Genomic DNA, 20,434 nt, shown 5'->3' on the forward strand with positions numbered 1-20,434 from the left:
CTGAGGAAATGGAGGAATATACTGAGGAGATGAGGAACCATTTCAGTGAGGTCAGAGGTGTCCCCAGCACGTTCTGCAGATTGTCTGTCAAGGCTGAGCAGTGAGAGTGCCCTGCACAGCATGCACAGACAGTTCTGTAAACCATGTTCCTATTTAAAAACATTCAAGTGGAACAAACTTACTTTTTCATGTCACAACCAGGATCATACTCACATTTCAGCAGTGGGAAGGAAAAGATAAAAGACTAAATTCAACTTTCAACATGCTGGAGATTTTTTGTGGCTCCACCTCTGCCCCTTCCTCTGTCCTCATTCCCAGTGTTTTTGAACTCTGCCTGCAATGCATTTCAGGGCTTGCCAAGATATCTCTAACTAGGGGTGAGTTAATGAGAACATCTGGCCAGGACTGAGGGATGATGGTCTGAGACCCACCCACTCAGCACATCTGGTGGCTGTGGGCATGGACAGGGAACCTTACTGAGCACTGGGGCTTCTGCAAGGAGAGAGGATTTTATCTTCTATGGCTGGGTTTATTGAAAATACCCAAATCCAGCTGGTTATATAAAGGGACGTTCATATACATGGGAGAAATGCCTATAAATAGGTGCACACACACACACAAATATATACTTTGTAATGTAATTACAGTGTACAGCCAATGTGTAAGAATGTAGACTCCCTAAAAAGCTGTCTTTTTAGATAATTAGTCCCAAAAGTCCTAAACTGGTTAACCATCAAGGCATATTGCAAGAGACCTCTCTAGTAAGGGCCTTTTGCAGGGTTGAATTTACATTCTCTCCAAAGGGAGGAAAGGATGAAAAGAGTTTATGTGGTTGGTTGGCAAAGTTCCTTTTTGAAATTATTATTTTAAAGCTGCTGAATTATTTTTGTCTTTCTAAGGATGAACTAAGGTGTCCAGATACTTTTGTGAACTTCTTTTTATATATAGATAGATGTAGATCTGTATCAATAAGTACCAATGCTCTGCTCCTATTTTGCTTTGCTGGTTAAAAAAAAAAAAAAAAAAAAGAAAAAAGAAGATGGATTTTTCAGACAGCACAATGAATCACCCATGAAGTGAAAACACTGGGCAAATTCTCTTTTGTTTAATAGAATGGCCTGTACACAGTTCAGGCCAGCACATTTTTCATGGGATGCAAGGGAGCAGTTCAAAGAATTGGCAAGGAGTGGGTCCTACATATTCATGAGGCTGGGCAAGGAGGTGAAGGTACAGGAGGAGGCAGGAAAGCAAAGTGAGGATGGAGTGGAATGTGGAGCGAGTTGCCACGGGATCCTATTTTACTGCTCTTTGACGTAAAGCTCCTTTGCTTTTACACAGCCCTGGAATTGAATGGAAGCAGCTCAGGGGCATAAATAATGAATGTGCCTCTCACACGTTGGGAGAGGAGAATCTGCACCTCGACAGGGACTTAATGTGCCCCTCTCTTCTCTCCACAGTCTCCAGCCTATGTTCCTGAAGTCAGTCAAGAACTTATCCAGCAGACAGAGGAGAAACTGGAAAACAGCCCCTGCAAAGAGCTGTTCTCTCCCTGCACAAAGTAAGTATAACACGACACCCAAAAATCTCAGCTCAGCTTGTCAGGAATGTGCCAGGTAGAGATTTCATTTCACTTCAGTCTGAACCTGAGGCAGTATCTTTGCTCACACTCCTAGAGGCAGAGCTGACCAGCAGTGAAGTCATTTCATCTGAACGAAATATAATAAATATTTCCATGCCATTATATACCCTGCACACAGGCACTTACTGTTTCAGGTATTTGACAGAGTGTCCTAGCCAAGTAAACCAGCCGTGGACTTCATGCTGTGTGAAAAGAGCTACAATGATAATGTATCCAAAGAAAACATCTCTGTTTCAAAGTGAATAAAAATTAAGTGGCTATACAGTCCATTTAGACAGAGGAATGTGCAAACTTGATCCGCATGGCTTTTCCAGAAAATCTTCACCAGGAGAACGGGGCTTTTTGAATGCTCTGTCTGCCTGTGCTGCCCAAACCAACGTGCTTTGTTCCACCCTTTGTCTGGGAAAAGGCTTATCAGTTTCTGCAGCGATTTGTGCCATTATGTGCTAAAGCTCCAGGTATGCAATCTGTGTTTGCAAGCCCTGCCCCAGCTGTCCACGCCAGGAGATCATAAACCAATAAAAATATGAAAAGGAGGGATCATGGCACGCGGGCCCATGTGGTTCCTGGCTGAGCAGGGCTTGTTTTCCCTGGGTGATGTAATGGGGATTTGTAAAATTTGCTCGGCTGTCATTCATTGTTTTGACTCATTTCATTGACCTTTTCTGGTTGCAGTTATCCCTGCGTTGGTAGGAGCTGTGGGTTATTCCTGGCCCTCTCTCATGGCACAGGCAGTCTCCCTGCACTGCCCTGGTGTCCTCTAGAGATGCTCTGTGACTCGCCCCACTTGTGGGTGCCAGTCCCAGTGACAAAGGCAGGGCTGTGCTCCACACAAACCCCCCTGTGCCTGTTTCCAGCTCTCAAATCGGTTTGAAAGCTGACAGTTCCCTCCAAAATGCACTTTGTTGTTGCCAAAGAGGGGAACTAAAAAGCAAACAACTGCTGAAAGGCAGCTATTGTTCTTTTAAAATATGTGCAGCTTTTAATTAACTGAATGGAAAGGGTGAGCATTGGACACCACTTAATGCAGGCTCCTTCCCTCAGCCCAGCTGAAACTCAGGAATGAGCCAGGTTTGGGACCTTGTTAATAAATATGCTGATCATTTCACACGGACTAAAATGAGGTCAAAAGGAAGTTTTAAGAACTTGCTGTTGGTATTTACTGGGACTGGATGATGTTAATTTTGGAAGGGTTCACAGTCAGACCAGAAAAGGGAGGCATACATACAAATATGAAGGCTGCTGTCCTGGAGGAGCAGGGATGGGATGAGTTTCATTCACATCTTCACAGATAAAACGCAGTTTGCAAGAAAAATATGTGTATAACTTAACTTCTGCTTTTACCTTTAGTATTTTCACTGTCTGCTCCTGCCCTCTTCCAACTTCACCTAGAATTCTGATGTTGAATTTGGACATTTGTTACAGCAAATTAAGATTTACTTCTTATTTTATTTTGTAATCTTTAATCCATTAAGGGAAACTGTTATGATTTGTGTCCAGTCAAAGCTAATGAAGACAGCAACAATTTGACTTGTGCACACTGAACATGTGCAATTACCTGCCATCTCCAGACTGATGGTGCAAGAATTAAAAAAAAAAATAATAATGTTACAGCTGAGAAGTTCAAAAAGTACTAGCTCATGAACAGGGAGGAACTAAACTGAAGAGACACATTACTCATGGTGACTTGTTTGCTCAGAGAACTGCCCCAGGGTAAGACACAGACCATCCATCCCCAGACTAGAGCAGTCATTCAGAGAGGATTTCCTCCTTCCAGCAAGATCTGGAAATGTGTCTGTACACCCTTAGACATGGACACAAATGTGTCTGTATACCCCCAGACAGAAATGCTCATTTCTTTGGGCACTTTTCACCCAAACCCAATTCTGTCCTGCCAATGCTGTCAGCAGAGGTGGGTGCAGAAGCCCCAGTAAGCAAAGCAAGAACCAACTTAAAAAACATGACCACCTTCATTTTAGGCAGCTCCCAGCTCAGCCCATGTTTTTTCTTAGTTCCAAACCTTTGGCCTTTCTGACAGGATGCCTGATGTTCTCTGGCTGTTTGCTGCCAGCCGCAAGCAACAGACTTTCTTCTCACATGTGCAGACTGACCTTTTTATTCCTTTATTCCTTCCATTACACAAAAGTCTGTATCCACTGCGTGAGCCCCAAAATTCTTTTTGTGATCCATAAGCAAATTCACATCCCTGTTCAAGCTTCTCTTTCCTCTGTTTTACTCTACAAAGCACACAGCTGTTAGGAAATCCCCTTTGACTCTAGTCACATGTACTAATTCTATATAGCAGGAATTGAAACCGATCTCTTTGCTCAAAACGATGCCTCTGATGGTCTCTCTTTGACAGAAATAGGCTTCAGCCAGAAATTTTCTATCCAGATGTAAACATCCCTCAAAGTTTAGGCGCTCAGTTCCTGAGGATGTTGTTTCAGTTTACTAACAGAAGCAAAGACATTCACTGTCTGCTGGCTAAAACCTCTGTACAAGTCCATTAAAGCCAGTGGGAGTTGCCTGATCATTTTCAGCAAGCATCACCAGTATGAGGCCTCCTGTTATAAAATATATCAAGCACATCACTTTATATTGAAACAGTGAGGGAAATAAAGTACAAAATAAAGTAGAAATTACATAATCCTAACGTAAAAGAAGTCTGGATTTTTCTCCACTTGTTTTATTTTTTTTTTTTTGCTCAAAGTTCAGGATTATAAAATGCTTATATATCCTTTTCATCTGAGATAGATCTGTCCTTGACCACCTCAGTGGGGAACCATTCCAAGAGTACCTAAACAGCATGTACTTCGACAGGTTTCTGCAGTGGAAGTGGTTGGAAAGGTAAGTGTCACATATTTTAATAAAAATAAATGTAAATGTTTATTTTTACTCCATGCAAAGTCTGTAGAATATGCTCAAAATCTGAATGTTGAGATAATGTTTGCTTCTACAGCTCATATGTTCAACCATGTAATGGTCTTAGGTACATTAAACATATTAGGTATGATTAATGTACATTCACCAACTTCAGCTGTCTTTGTGTTTAGCTACCCTCTGAATGTGGTGACTTTTTGTCTGGACCAGTTGTCACCATTATTAAATCACTCTAAAGAGAGAAAAGATGTGGCATATAGCTCCTCTCCTATTTATTGGCAGGACATTCCTGAGCACATTTAATAACCAGGCAGCCTTAGTGGGTATTAATTTGCAAGGAAAGGGGCTTGTGCCTTTCCCTTGTCAGGGAGTGCAGCAGCAGACGGTCACTGCAGGGTGACAGTGACCTTGAGCTGAGAGAATCCCCATTTTCCACAAATGGAATTAATTACGGCGGATGCGTCGGGCCGGATCCACCAGCGCTGTGTGTCAGCAGGACACTCCAGATCAAAGGAGCTGTGCCAGCTCCTCTCCCTGGAAAGCTGCAAAGCTGCTGCTCCAGAGGGGTGGGCAGAGGGAAGAGCCATCTCGTGCCAAGGCATGCTCCACATGCCATCTTCACTGAGCCCAGCATTTTCTCTTCCATTTCAATTAAAAACCATTGGCTGATTCATCTCTAGCCAGGCTATTTCCTATCTGTTTTCACATTAGGGATAACAAATTTTCTGCAGTGCTTTGAGGATTTTTTTTTTCCATTCCCCCAACAAGAGTGACAAGCTATGGATGCCTGGCTTAAGAAGCTGGGAGAATTGTTTTTAAGATTAGCAAAGAGATGTTAGTAGCATGGAGTGATCAACAGCTCCTTCTGACAGCCTGCTGGCTCCGAAGGAGCAGTCACAGAGTCCATTTATTCCAGGGACATTGCTGAACATGTAGTTATCACTACTAATTGTTGCTTTTAACCCCAAAAGCATTTGCAGCAGCCTCGTGGAATAATGAAAATAACATCTTTTCCTCTTCTAGTTTTTACTGTCTGCATACTATTCTTCTCCCACTTTGGAAAACAATAATGGGCATTAATAAAAGGATTTTACTTCAGCATTTATTCTTCATTGTCATCAACCTCATCATGCCTGTGGTGGGAAGAGCCACGTTACTCTGCTCCCTCTGCAGGCTGGCTGCCAGCCAGAGGGGAGCAAGGATAGCAGGAATAGTCACATCCAGTGCTGGGATCCTTGTAAAACCCTGGTGGTGGAAACAAAATGGGATCTCACTGAGCCTAGAATTCTTCTTCTGTCATGTTATAAAAGTTTTACAGTGGCAAAGTAAAAGTTGGATGTAGAGTTGGAGCCATTCTGGTGGAGCAGATTTTGTGGGAAGCCTGGGAGATTGTATGGGGATCATGTCAAGTGATTGGGAGCACTCTGCCCTCAGGGACAGACTTATTTAACCTTAATTTAGTTCTTGCTCCCTTCTTGCCTATGATGCTCCCTCAGGAAGAGGTAGCCCAGAGGGAATGGGCTGGCTTGGATCTTGTCCTCCTGCTCTCCCAGCCTGCAAATGTCACATAAAGCCACCTCTCCTGCTTCCAGGATTGTTTCTGCCTTTGATTCATATAAGTTTCATGTCTTGTTTAACACAACAGAATTATTTTCTGGTGGTTTGAATTTGGTATCTCTTTTTCTCATCTTGCTGGCAAAGCAAAGCAATGTGTTAGCCCTTCCCATATGTCATGGAAATTAATATCTTACTGGAAGATCTCAGGCTTCCTCTTTGCTTATCAAAGGCCAAAGCTGTATAATGGAGATTCAGAGCCCCCCTTGGTCCTAAGATGCTAGCAGAAATTATACTGATGACTCACTAATGTGTTGTATTTTATTACAGCTTAATATGTTGGAATTGAAAAGTTCAAGCCATACATAGTATTGAAGTAATGTAATTACATAATTATATATTATATTATATAATACAATTACCTTGGAATAATGTGATTATATAATATTTATCTATTTTGCTTTTCAGAAGTATGCTCTGAAATAAATAAATCACAGAGAGTGCATTAAACATAGTGTGGTGGGGGTTTTATTTATTTATTTATTTTATTTTCTTACAGGCAACCAGTAACAAAAAACACGTTTCGGCAGTACAGGGTACTGGGGAAAGGTGGCTTTGGGGAGGTGAGTAATTCTGAAACTTTCTGTTCAGAGTGTTTCTTACTTTTTAGACACTGCAGGTGTCTAAAAATGTGACAGAGGCTGATTTTCATTAATTGCTGATGGTTCCACTCAACCCCTCATGACACTGTAATCTCAAAAGGACATTTTTGAGAGTTGTTTTGTGTTCAGATGTGGAATTGGGGGCACACCCTTGTTTGTATTTTCCTGGTGTCTGGAGGTGGCAGCAGGGGCTGGGGGGGTGCAGACTCAGAGATTGCAATCTGCACAAAAGGCAGAAGGAGGTGGGAGAGGAAGCCGGCAGGGGAAAGTGCAATAATTGAAGCAGTACTCCACAGCAGGTTTGGAAACAGCAGTCAGTCCCCAGCTGCCCTGCCTAAGCCTGGCTCACTAAGCCACCATCTCTGGCCTTAAAAGGACCAAAGGGGAGGGATGTGAGGAGCAAAGCTCAGCCCAGACGCAGCGTTGGCTCGGAGTTACGCGGCAATTGTTGTGCTCCCTTCGCAGGTCTGCGCCTGCCAAGTGCGAGCCACGGGCAAGATGTACGCCTGCAAGAGGTTAGAGAAGAAGAGGATAAAGAAGAGGAAAGGCGAATCCATGGCACTCAACGAGAAGCAGATTTTGGAAAAAGTCAATAGTCAGTTTGTAGTGAGTATTGAGCTGCGTGGTTCCCCGCTCAGTGCTGCTCTGGTTGAGGGCAGTGCCTCCTCCATCTCCTGCTCCTGGAAAGGTGCCAGAAGCTGAATCCCTTTGCTTTGCACCTTAGCCCTGCTCCAGGTGCCTCTGCCCAGTCTCCCTTTAGTGTCTGGTCCGTGAGAAATGCAGCAGTCAGCACCTGTGCCTGTAAAGCATGGTGTGTGTCCTGGTGTCTGCCAATAAAGGCAGGAGCTTCTCTTTGAAATGGAGAATGTAAATCTCCTCCCTCCAAATTATTATAATTTTGAAATTAAGGGGCTCTCAGGCAAAGATATGGGAATTAGGAATAACAGTACTTTACTAGGAAAATAAAAATAGAGATACAGTATTACACAGAACAATCCCAAACCCTGCCAGAGTCAGAATCCAAGCTGACACAGTCAGTCAGTCAGGGTGTTGGCACAGTCCCATTCAATGGTGGCTGCATCCTCCTGCAGGGGCAGATGTGGTTCAGCTGGAGCAGTGCTCCTGGAGAAGGTGCAGTTTTCCTCTGAAGCTCCAGGGATGATGTGGAAAGGTTTGGTTTTCCTCTGGAATCCAGTGGAAAAGGCTGCTTTGGTGTTCCAAATCTCAGTTTTTATCTGGGTAGGAAAGGCTTGGCTCCTCCCCTGGCTGGAGCATCTCCCAGTGGGATGATGTAATTTTATCAGTCATGCCCTGGGACTCACTGGCCATTAATAGGAAATATCTCCTGGGGAAGATGGGCTGTGGGAAAGATAAAGATGATTGCCCAGCTGGTTTAAAGATGGCCCATGAGCAGATAATGTGTGCCAGGAGATAAGGGTCACTGCCCCACCAGGCTGTAACAGATGGGACAGAATTCACATTTCTGGTCACATCCTGTATTGCAACCCAAGACAGTGTGTTTTACAGCCTTGGTTTGCATCACAGCTGCATCAGGATGTGCTGGTTTATTCAGTCATTACCTGAATTCCCAGTGTCTGGGAGAGAGATGCTTGGAGGAGACTGCAAGAGATTCAACCCAAACATATCAAATGAGATTGGCTTGCAGAAATATCTAAGCAATGAGGTAGAGCTGGTCAGGCTGATGCAGGGCTCTTCTGAGTCACACCAGCTCTTGTGCCTCCTTTAAAACTTAGACTTAAAAAAAAAAAAAAAAAAAAAAAAAAAGGTGTTATCTCAGCATCTGCCATGCTCTTTATACTTATTTCAGGAAACACTGTGTATACAACACATGCAAGGTGTTTGCTTACATGTTTACTTGCTTCTGCCAGAGGACGGCAGAATTTAAAAGTGATGGGCAGGTTTTGCAGGTCTGATTTTTCCTTGGGCACCCACCAGAGCCTCTCAGGGATGATGCTGATCTTCACATCTTTGTGATGATCCATTTGGTCACCCCAGGACTGGGATATCTGGGCTTTCCAGGGAACTCACTGAGATGCAAAACAGTGCAGCAGGAGGCGTAGATTCCCTTGATTACTACGATTTCTCATACATGGGAAAATATTCCTTGAATTAGTATGTTTGTCCAGCCTCTGAAGTCATCTAGGCCTTGAGGGTTTCTGGTGATAAATAGGCTGGATTCCACAAACTAATCTGTAGAACCCTAACATCTGATTTTTCTGTACTTTTAAAATATATGTTTGCCATTGTAAGAAAGTACATACCAAATACAGTCAATGTATTTTTTTTCATTTTCTGCAAAAAGTCTATAATTAAAAGTTTGCACTTCCTTCTTAGCAGCCATCTGAACTGTCACAACTGTGCTGCAAATGTTTTTTCTAGGTCAATTTAGCCTATGCCTATGAAACAAAGGATGCACTGTGTTTAGTTCTGACCATAATGAACGGAGGTGACCTGAAGTTTCATATCTACAACATGGGAAATCCAGGCTTTGAGGAGGAAAGAGCTTTGTTTTATGCAGCAGAGATTCTTTGTGGCTTGGAAGACCTACACAGAGAAAACACTGTGTACAGGTAAGCACTCTCTAGAGTCTTAGGATGTCTTTTCTGGATTGGAAAGAATTGTCTGCTTCCTCCCTTCTTATTGTGGTGCTGTACAGCTGAGATCTTTGGCTGAAATTTCACAGAGCCCTGTATAAATACAACATGATACAGTAATCATGGAAGGAAGCAGCTGCTTCCCTAAATACATCCTGTCTAAATTATCCAGAACTAGCACAAAGCTCCCCAAACCCTACCTCAGCATGCACTGGGCAACATGAGAACATGATGGAAGTTCCTTTAATGGGATTTCATTAAGAAATCGAGTTCCTAGTTGGGATGAAATGGAGATCATTCCATCCAAGCCTCTATTTTAGTTAGCTGGGTTATATTGCACAAGGGGCTGCAGCAATCAGATGTGGCAAAACTTGGGCGTGCAACCCCAAGAGGGTGACTGAGACAGAGAGCAGGAATTTCCACTGGTGTGAGTGTGATTAGCTAGATAAATCCATGGTGATCCTGGCGTGCCAGCCAGGGAAGGGGGCCCATTCCCAGCCACTCAAGAGAGGCATCCTGCTGGCAGCATCCCACCATCGCTGGGTGCAGCCAGCGGGCACGGCGCTGCCCGGCGCCGCCGCTTCCAGCCCGGCTTCTCAGCTCCCAGTTTGGCTTGCAGCTCTACACAAGCACTTTTCCAGGGCAGGCTGGAGAAGCAAGCAGATTGCAGACAGCGTTCTTGTGACTCCACGAGGATTTATTTTTTTTAATCAGCAGCCACTGTAGTTGTAAACAACGGTTCGTGTTTGTCTTCATCATCCCCGCTTGTGAAATCATCATTGCTGGCATTCACAGAAGAAGAGGGCCTGTAAATTGATGAAAGAACTTCCAAGGACAATGATTAATAGACAATGAGATGCTATTTTTAAAAGCCAAGCCATGCTTTCAATCATTTGATATGCCTGTGTGTAATACATAGGATGCATGTGCTTGTATGCAATAGAAATTGAAATATTGTTGTTCCTTGGAGATCTCTGGCAAACTGGCACTTGGTTGCCTTGCATCTTGCTAGCTGGCACACAGAGGGCAGACAGATAACATGCTGATTTAGTTGGTGCTCACCCAAGGAGGAGGTTTTTTCTCTCCCCAAGGAACAAAATGGTACTAAGTGTTTAATGTCAATTGGAAAATCAAATTGTAAATGAAGTGTCTGGCTTCCTTTCCCCTTAGAAAACCTCCTACCACATTTTCAAACATTTTAGGAGGTAGTCTAGTGTTTCACAATCATATTTTATTGAAAAAAATTGACTGGTGCATTCATAACATGGCTGGTAAAATGCCATACTAATGCCATTTTCTAATAGAACAAATCAGATCTGGCCACCTGAAATCTTGTGTGGCTCTGAGAGAAATAGCACCTACTTCCTTAAGCAGGAGTTTTCATGCTACTCTTAAAAGAGCTGCTACTTTACACCTCAGATGGCACATTCATTTTGGTGATGAATGATACTACATCCTTGTAGGTGACATTTTCTAGCAGTATTTCAGGAGCATCTGCAGAGACCCCTCATTTGTAACAGCACAGCATGGTGTGGGACCCGTGAGAAGTGCTATATAGGTCAATAAAATACAGCAGCTAAATGCTACTGCCTTCTCAAGGCGAATAATTCATCACAAAACACTTATTCTTCAGCCTTAATTTCATTTTCTATAAACAAAATGCTCCTGAGTAGATCACAGAGCTGGAAAATGCATCCCCATCTCCTGGGCTGCTGCTGACGCACGCTGCAGACGTGACCTGGGAGAACAACCAGGCTCAGAGTCAGATTTATCTCATTCAGAATTCCCTTGTCAAACATGGCACTTGTGGTGCATTTCTCAGCTGCATCGTGTTAGTAAAGGTCAATGGGTTGGTTGTTCATGGAAAGCAAATGTAAAAAGCTGCTGGTTCTCCTCAAATTATTTATATGTATGTTATATTTTTATATTGCATTATTTATATCATGTATTTATATATTTATATATATGTGTGTGTGTGTGTGTGTGTGTGTGTATATATATATAACATTTTTGTTCTATATAAATATTTTTAACATATGTAATTTTAAAAAAATGTATACTATAGCCATGCCTGGAAGCTCCAGTCAGCATCAAGTTCACATTGTCCCAGGCATTGCACAAATACATGGCAAAGCCTTGTCCACAGTGATTAATTGAGTTGTTTAGGCTGTCCTGCACAGCCAAACAATTGCCTTTTGAGCATGGGCACTGTGCCAGCAGTTGATGTTTCAGTATGATTGGGCAAGGCTGCTTTACAAATGGGAAGCTGAGCCTTTGGGAAGTAGCTTTATGTGTCAGTATGTCCACCAAGGAGTTTTATTCCTCCTGGACATTTCAGTCATGAACCCTTGGAAGTGCTGGCCATGCAAAGGAAGACAGCCTTGATCCTGAGGAACCAGAATTCCAAAAACAGGAATGACAACTGATGTCTGGGAGGGGAGGAAAGCTTCCTCTAATTGCCCTGAATCACAGAGGACTGTAAGGACTGAACTGGTGTTCTCAGGGTCCTTGTAGAGTCTCTCATTTTTTCATTCAAAGACAATATTTCCCAAATTGCATATAGTATTCTTATCATTGCCCCCAAGTTTTAAGTGGGGCTAATAACTGCTGAGCAGAAGATGAAGTAACTAACAAAGGCTAAGTTCTTCAAGGAAATGATTCTTGCAGGATTTAGAACACATTTTCAAAAATAAATAGATGATGCCCTTGACTGTGCTGCTCCAGCACTGGAAACCTTCTGCTGGTGGGCAGGGAAAGCCCACAGTGGTTTGTTAAACAAAATCACAGCTTCTCTTCAGTATTCAGCTGCCCTTCACATATTTCAGCATTGTTTATTTGAAAAGTAGGCTTGGTACCACTGAGCACTGGGTGAGGTTTATCTTGGAGGTCAGGAAGGTCTGAAGCAAGCAAGAAGAGGAGATTTCTCACAGCCCTCTGTGTTTTAGTTGAAATCATAAATAAAAGCAAGGCAAGTTTCAAAATTCCAACCTTGGCATTGTCAAAAACTATAAAATACCCCTCTCCATGCACAGGAAAATACCTGATAATGAAATGGTCCAGCTTGAGAGGTGGGGTGGGCTCCTGCACAGGCTGGTGCAAGGTTTCTCTTGCACACACCCTCTCTTTGCTCTCTGCCCAGAAATGCCTCTTGCTGGGAAGTTGACAGAACCAGGCTGGTTCACAGATGCCTTACAAAAAGAAGAGGTCAAGCAGTGCTTGGATTTGCACCAGGCTAAGCAGTGTCTTTAGATAAAAGCCAGGGCATGATGTGGTGAATTGAGGCAAGCTGTTTTCCCTGCCTCACCCAGCTGCTGGTGCCTGATTTGGGCTCCTGAGCCAGCACAGCCCAGCCCTGGGGCACTTGTGGGGCACTCCCAGCCCAGCAGGGCCATCTCTGCCCTCTGACACCTCTGCTCTCATCTCCCAGGGTGGCTTCATTCCCTCTCTGCCTGGTCTCCACCTCATCAGCAGCTCAGGAATGGCAGCAGAGCTGTGCTGGGCTTGGAAAGGTCTGGAAAACAGCCTTGGTCAAGGAGGGGACAGCGTGGCTGGGCTGGGAAACATCTCAAAGCAGCAGCTGGTGGAGCAGGTTTTGTGCAGACAAACTTCTCAGAAGAATGGTCTGCCAAGGCTCTGCTAAATACATGAAAACTGAGATTATTTACTTCTGAAGTTTATACCTTGCACAGATTTGGGGATTTTTTTTTTCCTTTTTTTCAGTAAAAGGCACATCTTTGACATCAGACTGACCACCTTTCCAATTTAAATGGCATTGCTCCAAACCACAGAGACACTAGAGTTTCACAAATGTTTGTAAGAAGAATCTTAATCTGGGCACAGCATTCTCCCCTCTGCCCCACATTTTCCAAACTCAACAAAATTGATTCACCTGTGTGCAAGTGCTTGGACACACATTCACATATTTGGTCTGACTCAGATGCCAGACATAGAAAATTGGAGCCCAGCAGATTGCTATTTCCATTTTCACATGTAAATAAAGTATTTTAAAACATAACACTTTTTTTTTTTTCACCATAAGATTTTATAACAGAAAAAACTAGTGGGATTTTACAGCCCACAGGACTACAGGGGTTGGTTTACAGGGCTTACAGGACTAGAGGGATGAGTCCATTATAGGGTAGATTAGGAACTAAAAGCTTGGCTTAGTGAAAAATTGTAACTCCAGTTTAGAACAAGACATATGGTTTCAGTCTATCTGTGAAGTGAGTTGTAAAAGGTTGTATTGGTTTCAGGAGTTCCTTGCTGTTTGAGTTGACACTCAGCTGCTTTATTACATGTAATAAATGCCCTCACACAGTTGTATGGTTATGTTATCAAAACCAGCTTCATACCCATGACTGCTATTTTTCATTTCCAGGGATCTGAAGCCAGAAAATATCCTGCTGGATGATTATGGTAAGTCTCGGAGGTTTGCAGAGATGCTTTCACAGTAAAGTAGATTAAGTTAGTTTTAGGAAATGTATTGCACAAAGACAAATAGTGCTCTGCAGTGACTGAGAGGCTCAGCATTCTCTAGAATCCCTGTGCTGGGTGGTGAGCTGCTGGGCTCAGGGCACAGATGGGAGGGAGCAGCCGTGCCCTCAGCAGGGGCTGCTCCAGAGCTCAGCATTGCTGGGGCCCTCTGCCTCTCCTTGCTGCTTTTCCATCCTTCTTGCAAGGCTGATGCAGCACAAAGGGAGCTCTAATTTCTGAATCTGTGCTTCCCTCTCCGTTTTTGAAAGTACCTTCATCCTCTGCTGAGCCAAGTCTGGCTTTGTGCAAACCCAGGTACCCGTTTGCTGCTGGAGGCAGGGATAATCAAATCTCGTGCTGACTTGCAGACCAGATGCAGCTTCTTCAGCCCTCAGAGTTACAGAATTGTGTCAGCCCATCCATCCTCTGTGATCAGTTCAGGATGCTTCCCCACAGCATGCTTCTCTCTGCCTTTTTACATGGGTTTTCAAATACCTGGTACAATCCACTGCAGTCCACAGCCTTACTGTTGACATTTATTTCACTGTGTTGTAGTTCCCTCAGTAATTCCTCTTTTCCATACCAATGAAACTGCTCCAATTCAGTGATTCAGAACACTCTTTTCTTAAAATGTCTGAGCAGTAAATTGCAGGAGTATTTTAGCAATGACCACAGGTGTGGGTTTTGGACTAATTTGGGTCAGGTCATTATATCTCTTTTGTGTTGTTTTGTTTCTTTTCTCCTCCCAGGCCATATTAGAATATCTGATTTGGGTCTGGCTGTTAAAATCCCCGAGGGTGAATCAATCCGTGGAAGAGTAGGAACAGTAGGCTATATGGGTAAGTCTTCCACAGCTCAGCTTTTTTAAAATTTGCTGAGATTACTTGAGATTTAGACATATTTCTGCCAAGTAAGCTTAAGAAAAAGAATAAAAAATATTCACATTCAGCTGGGTCCAGTTCCATCAGCAACTCCCACAGAAATCCTGATGGTGAAAATCAGGAGAGGGTGAAAGGATCTGCAGCTCTCAGTGAGGCTGGTCTATAACCTTAAATCAGCAAAGCAAATTGAAAGGGGAGACAGCAACTGGGATTCTGGTGATTTTAGTGTAGATTTATCTTCGGAGGGTTATGTGCCAAAACAAAGGTTTATTTGTAGTTCTGCTTTGGATAGGAGTTACAATATATTTGTATGGTCATGATAAGATGGGTAAGTCCACACCTATGCTCATCTTGAGCTTTACTCTGTGTGCAGGGGAGGCTGCACAAAAACCGAGTAGAGATTTGTACATTGGTTAAAATTAAAAAAAAAAAAAAAAAAAAAAACCAACAAAAAAAACTACACTCTTATGTAACTAGATCTGTTTTCTAAACTCAATGTAATTATTTTCATGCATTCTCTGGGTGGGCATATTTCTTGGAGTAAAAATTGCTTATGCTTATTTGACTGACTAGAAACTAGCTGATGTGAGCCACTGTTACACCATATGGAGACTTTAATGAAAGCAAGCAAATCAGTTGTCATGTCTAAATTTTGTTATCCCAGTGTAAGTTTGTGTGCACACTAAGGCTGTGTGCTTGTGAGCACGTGTGGGTGTGTGTTTGTACCCATGCATGGAGGTGAGGGTGCCTGCAAGGCAGTGGCTATCTGCCCAAAAAGCATTGTCAGTGGTTGCAACACAAAATTAATGGATTGGAGTTTCTTTAAAGGGGAAAAAGAAAAGCTATGAATTGACCAAAGAGACAGAATTTGCTTTTGAAGAAATGTCACGGCTGTTTACAGGATGTGTGTTTGCATTTCATGTCTTCCCTAAATGGAGAAATCTGGAGGGACTCTTAAAATTAGGTCTCTGCTTAATATTTAGATCCAACTTCTTTTGTGGTTTGTTTTTAATTGGTCTGAGTTGATAGAGAAGTCAGAAGACAGCATGCACAAGGCATGTGGCATGTAGAGAGACCACCATGGCATGTAGCACGCTGCATTTCCTGCAATGCCCTCAGCTGCAATCAGGAGGTGTTTTTGTATTTTACCCACCATTCTCTGTGCATGTGTATTCAGCCACCAAAATGAAACTTCTAGGCATTTAAATGCTTTGCCTGTGTGGATACCAAGCATTTCCACAAGGCCTCTCACTCTCCTCCACAGCTCCAGAGGTGTTGAACAACCAGAGATACACACTCAGCCCTGACTACTGGGGGCTAGGCTGTCTCATCTATGAAATGATTGCTGGGCAATCGCCGTTCCGTGGGAGGAAAGAGAAGGTGAAGAGGGAAGAAGTGGACAGAAGAGTGCTGGAGACAGAGGAGGTGTACTCCCACAAGTTCTCTGAGGAGGCCAAGTCCATCTGCAAAATGGTAAGGGGCTGGCAAGGGGCAGCTTCAGTAACGAGCTGGGTCTGACACGCTGAGCAGTAACAGGGTGCCATAGAGGGGCTGCAGAAACAAGGACTAACCAAGCTCAGCTGTGGATGGGATGATTGCACTCTCTATTCATTCAAATTGTGTTTATTTGGGCTTGTTTCTCCATGAGATTCATCACAGTCATCCTGAGCCCTCTCCAAAGTTTTATGGCCAAGGGAGCGGTATCTATTCTCATGAGACTTTGAATGTTAGTTTGCAGTCAAGAATGCATTTCTGTCTTTTATAAGCTTGTAGGAAAAACTAAAAAGGACTTGGTGATGCAAGAATCTGATTGTCTCCTGCAAGGAACTGCAAACCCCACGCTTCCATTGTCTTTGGTGAGAGCTGGGGGTAAGGAGGACAAAGATTATGCAATGAAATTATTGTGACACTCAAATGTTGTCCCAGCCCATCTCACTAACTTTGTTAGCAGCTTTTCCCCCAGGGTGCCAGGGTATCCAGCTTTTCTTAATACTGTTGAGCTGTTCTTCAAAATGTTTTCTCACTCCTTCAGCTGGGAGTCATTTTTGTAGCACAATAGCCATGTCTGACAATGGAAATCCTCAATCCCTCTGAGAAATCTCAAAGCTCCGTCTGAATTCATCAATGTCTTGTTGACATCCATCTTTAGAAGGCTGAATTGTAGTTTGGAAAAGGATGTGGCCTTTTTGTGGGTGTTGTTTGCTAACGAGTGAAGACTCCTTTGGAGACAATGACCTATCTGTGTTTGCTGGTAGAGGGAGAACGAAGGGGAGGAAAGGTCAACAAATAGGTAGGGAGAGTTTCACCAATGTCTTGTGCAACAGGCCAGCAGAGAGCAGACCCACAGCACTCTGGTTGGCTGGCTGCAGGAAGAGACACTGAAGTCTCCTTGCAAAATAACAATGGTAGCACTGCCAAGTATCAAGCCTGGAAGTCATTAGCTCACAGAGCACCAAGTCATTCCTGAATCCTCAGGGTGGTAATTAACTGACATCACTCTTGATAGATGCTCTGGGCCATTCCCTGCCCTTAATTGGTGATGCAGAGTCCCCAGTGAGGCAGTCACAGGAGGATGTGGGGCAGCCCTGGGCTCTCACAGGCTGTCCCATGTGCTCCAGCAGGCTGCCTTCCCTCCTAGGGGCACCTCAGCTCTCACCAGGTGAGGAGCAGCATCTGCTGGGGTGACAGAGAATTCGTGTGTCCTGCTGTTAATCTGAAATGGAGATGTGAGGCAAAGATTTTACCTTGCTGCTTGAGGCACAGAATCAGAATAGCTTGGGTTGAAAGAGACTTTTATAGATGGCATAGTTCAACCCCCCTGTTCTGGCTGACACACCTGTAAAAGCCGTTCTTGTTACTCTCTATGTCCCTCGCATAACAGAATTAATATACTCTGAAAATAACCATGAGAACTTCAAGCTGAGAAGAATTCAATGTGGCATTGATGGGATAGTGCTGTAATGACCTACCACACTCCCAGGGGAGCAGACAGTCATCACACTGTAGTGGTCATTTTCATCTTCCACCCATGGAGACTCTGGTTTCAGGGAGTCAGGACCTCAGGAGGTCATCTAGGTCTTTCTCTTGCCTCAGGGAAGTTGGGCTGTACATAAATTATTCCTGAAGACTTGATCACTACTGCTTCCCTTTCCAATCATGTGGCATGGTTATTGAGGTGGTTTGTGCAAGCTATTAATGGATCCAAAGATAACTTTTCCCTTTCTGAGCATGAATATCTTGAGGCAGGAAGAGTCTGAGTCCTGATACTGAGTGTGATGGCATTTGTGGTTTCCCATCCAAAAGTAATTTATTTTATCAAGTGATGTTTTTTTTAAAAAATCCACTATTCAAACATATTCTCTTAAATTCTGTTTGCTTTATGTATTGAAAGCCAGAACTCTGTTGCTTTGCATCAGCTTCTTAACAAGGAAACAAAGGAGTAATGAAGTACCCACCATATCTGCAAAACGAAGCAAAACATTGCAATACATAAATGAAACTTGAGCCTTCTCAAAAACCCAACACAAAAGGCTTTCCCATGATGGACTCTTCAGGGCAGGAGTGAGGAAATGTTTCCCACCATGCTGCCTAGCCTTCTCTTCAGAGCTTCATGAGCTTAGAGCATCACCACCAGGAAATACATTGTCTATTCATTTACTCACAGGAAAACCCTCTAGTGTCACCCCACATCAACCTTCCCCTCCTGGATATTTGTGCCCTTTTGCATTTTTACAGGCACATATCACAGCTCCCATTAATCATCATCCATCCCATATTTCCATGTTTCATTTTGTAAGTAATTTCCCATAAATCAGACCTCATTTTGGACTGAAACGGAGATGAATAACAAATAATTAGGAACAGGGGCAGCTGGCTTTCTGGGAAACTCCCCAGCCCATAGTTCCCATATAACATAGCTGCTCCTGGTGTGTTTTTTCTGTGAAAAAATCCAGTCTTTCTAGGAAATGCTCTGTGTTTGTTGTTGTTCTACCCTCTCTTCATTGATGTGCATGCATGTTTTCCCTGACAAGTGCAGTCATGCATCCAAAGATGTGACTTGAAGTTCATTCAAGTCAGCAGTGCTGGATGAGCCCACGTTGCTGTGCTCCTCTGTCAGTGCCCTGCTTGCCTGCATTTCCCACAGACTTGTCTTCCCTGATGCCTTTTCTCCCTGCAGCTCCCAGTTTACCCTACACAAGGGACCTCTGATGGGAGGCTGTAAAGGAGACAGAGCCAAACTCTTGGTTTGGTGATCCCTAACAGGGCAGGAAGCAAAGGAAACAAGCTGAGGCACAGGAGCAGTTCAGCTCCCTCTGAACATTAGGAAGCATTTTTCCATGGTGAGGGTAGCCAAATAGTGGAACAGGTTGCCCAGAGAGGCTGTGTAGTCTCCACACTTGGAGATACCCAAAGCCCAACTGGACAAGGTATCTGGAGCAGCCTGCTCTAGGAAACTCTGCTTTGAGCAGAGGGATGGAACTAAACCACATCCAGATGTGGCTTCCAGCCTCAGCTGTTCCACCTTTCTGATCTCCATTTCCTTTTCAAAGTGCCCCCCCAACCAACTAAAAAATAATGGGTTCTGTTTTCTTTAAAAGCAATTTTTTTCCTGTTCCTCACTTGCCATCAGGAGCTCTGTCATCATACAGCTACTCCTGCCTGCTGCCATCCCTCCTTTCTGCTCTCATCCCATGGAAATCAGCATTATGACACCTTAAAGCTTATCAGTTTATCAGTGCCAAAGGGTAACTGCTCTTTCATCTTTCCTCTCTCATTTAGTAATTGACCATAAAATTGCTTTTCTAATGTCTAAAAATTGCTTAAAATAATATGTTTACTTCAGTGTCAGGGCTGAACTTCAGCTAGGTGATTCCTTAAACTGCTCGATTAGCTGGGTCAATGGAAATGGTTTTAGCATTTCTCTTGTCTCCTTTCATGAGTGGCAATTTTTTGTTTTCTTACTCCTATAATTTTAGGACTAACATCTTAGAAGTTGGCATTATTTATTACATGGTATGATCTGGCTATGAACTGACTGATCACATGAAGATAAAACAGTGCTTTGGGGACTTTGGGCTATTTTTAGCAATCCTCACAACAGTTATTTCTTTTTGTGAAGGAAGCAAAACAAAGTCATGGAAAAAAGTCTCAGACATTGCAGAGTTTGAATCCCCAGTGGGGATCAAATGAGTGACATGAAAGAATCAGAGAGCTCTTTATATCAAGATCTTGATGGAACTTCACTGCTGCTACTCAGGACTTTTTTTGACAGTCCTGTTCTAGTCATGCTCTGCCCTTGAACTCTGTAGACTAAACCCTAAATGCCCAGTGTCAACTGGAGCCTTTTTTACCAGAACACACAGCTCTGCTGTTTGGCATTAACTTCATGCATGGTTGGGTGGCCCAGGCCATCTCCAGATTTGAAACACTGTGAATTATCTTTAGTCTCTATTACAGAATTGCATTTAAATTATGTGTGATGGGGTCCCTTGCACTGCTGTCCCAGGAGAGCCTGATGGAGTTGCTTTTGTTCTGCTCTCTATTCATATTAAATAAACCCTTTGAAGCAGAATTAAACAAAAGTGTAGAGATGACTTATAACATACTCTCCATTGTTATCTCCATTTTCTTTTCCATGTCAGATTCCCAAATGGGATGCATGTTTCAGGAGCTTGGATGGGTTTACTATTGCAGAAAGCTTCTGGGATTGCAGGAAATGGTAAAAGACTC

The 20,434-nt window shown here is 43.4% G+C and overlaps 1 protein-coding gene across 2 annotated transcripts in view; it reads left to right on the forward strand.

Annotated features, from left to right (window-relative positions):
* GRK5 (G protein-coupled receptor kinase 5) overlaps positions 1–20,434 on the forward strand; it is a 151,797-nt gene that overhangs the window by 118,876 nt on the left and 12,487 nt on the right. The window contains exons 5-12 of one of the 2 annotated variants that reach the window (XM_056494651.1): positions 1,458–1,558; positions 4,394–4,486; positions 6,633–6,696; positions 7,201–7,341; positions 9,136–9,326; positions 13,729–13,766; positions 14,573–14,662; positions 15,969–16,177. In XM_056494651.1, coding sequence (XP_056350626.1) covers positions 1,458–1,558; positions 4,394–4,486; positions 6,633–6,696; positions 7,201–7,341; positions 9,136–9,326; positions 13,729–13,766; positions 14,573–14,662; positions 15,969–16,177 — 927 coding nt within the window. Of the gene's footprint in view, positions 1–1,457; positions 1,559–4,389; positions 4,487–6,632; positions 6,697–7,200; positions 7,342–9,135; positions 9,327–13,728; positions 13,767–14,572; positions 14,663–15,968; positions 16,178–20,434 lie in introns of both variants that reach the window. The other variant, XM_056494652.1, reaches the window with a different exon arrangement.

This window comes from Oenanthe melanoleuca, chromosome 6 (assembly GCF_029582105.1).
Source record: "Oenanthe melanoleuca isolate GR-GAL-2019-014 chromosome 6, OMel1.0, whole genome shotgun sequence".
Classification (NCBI taxonomy): Eukaryota; Metazoa; Chordata; class Aves; order Passeriformes; family Muscicapidae; genus Oenanthe; species Oenanthe melanoleuca.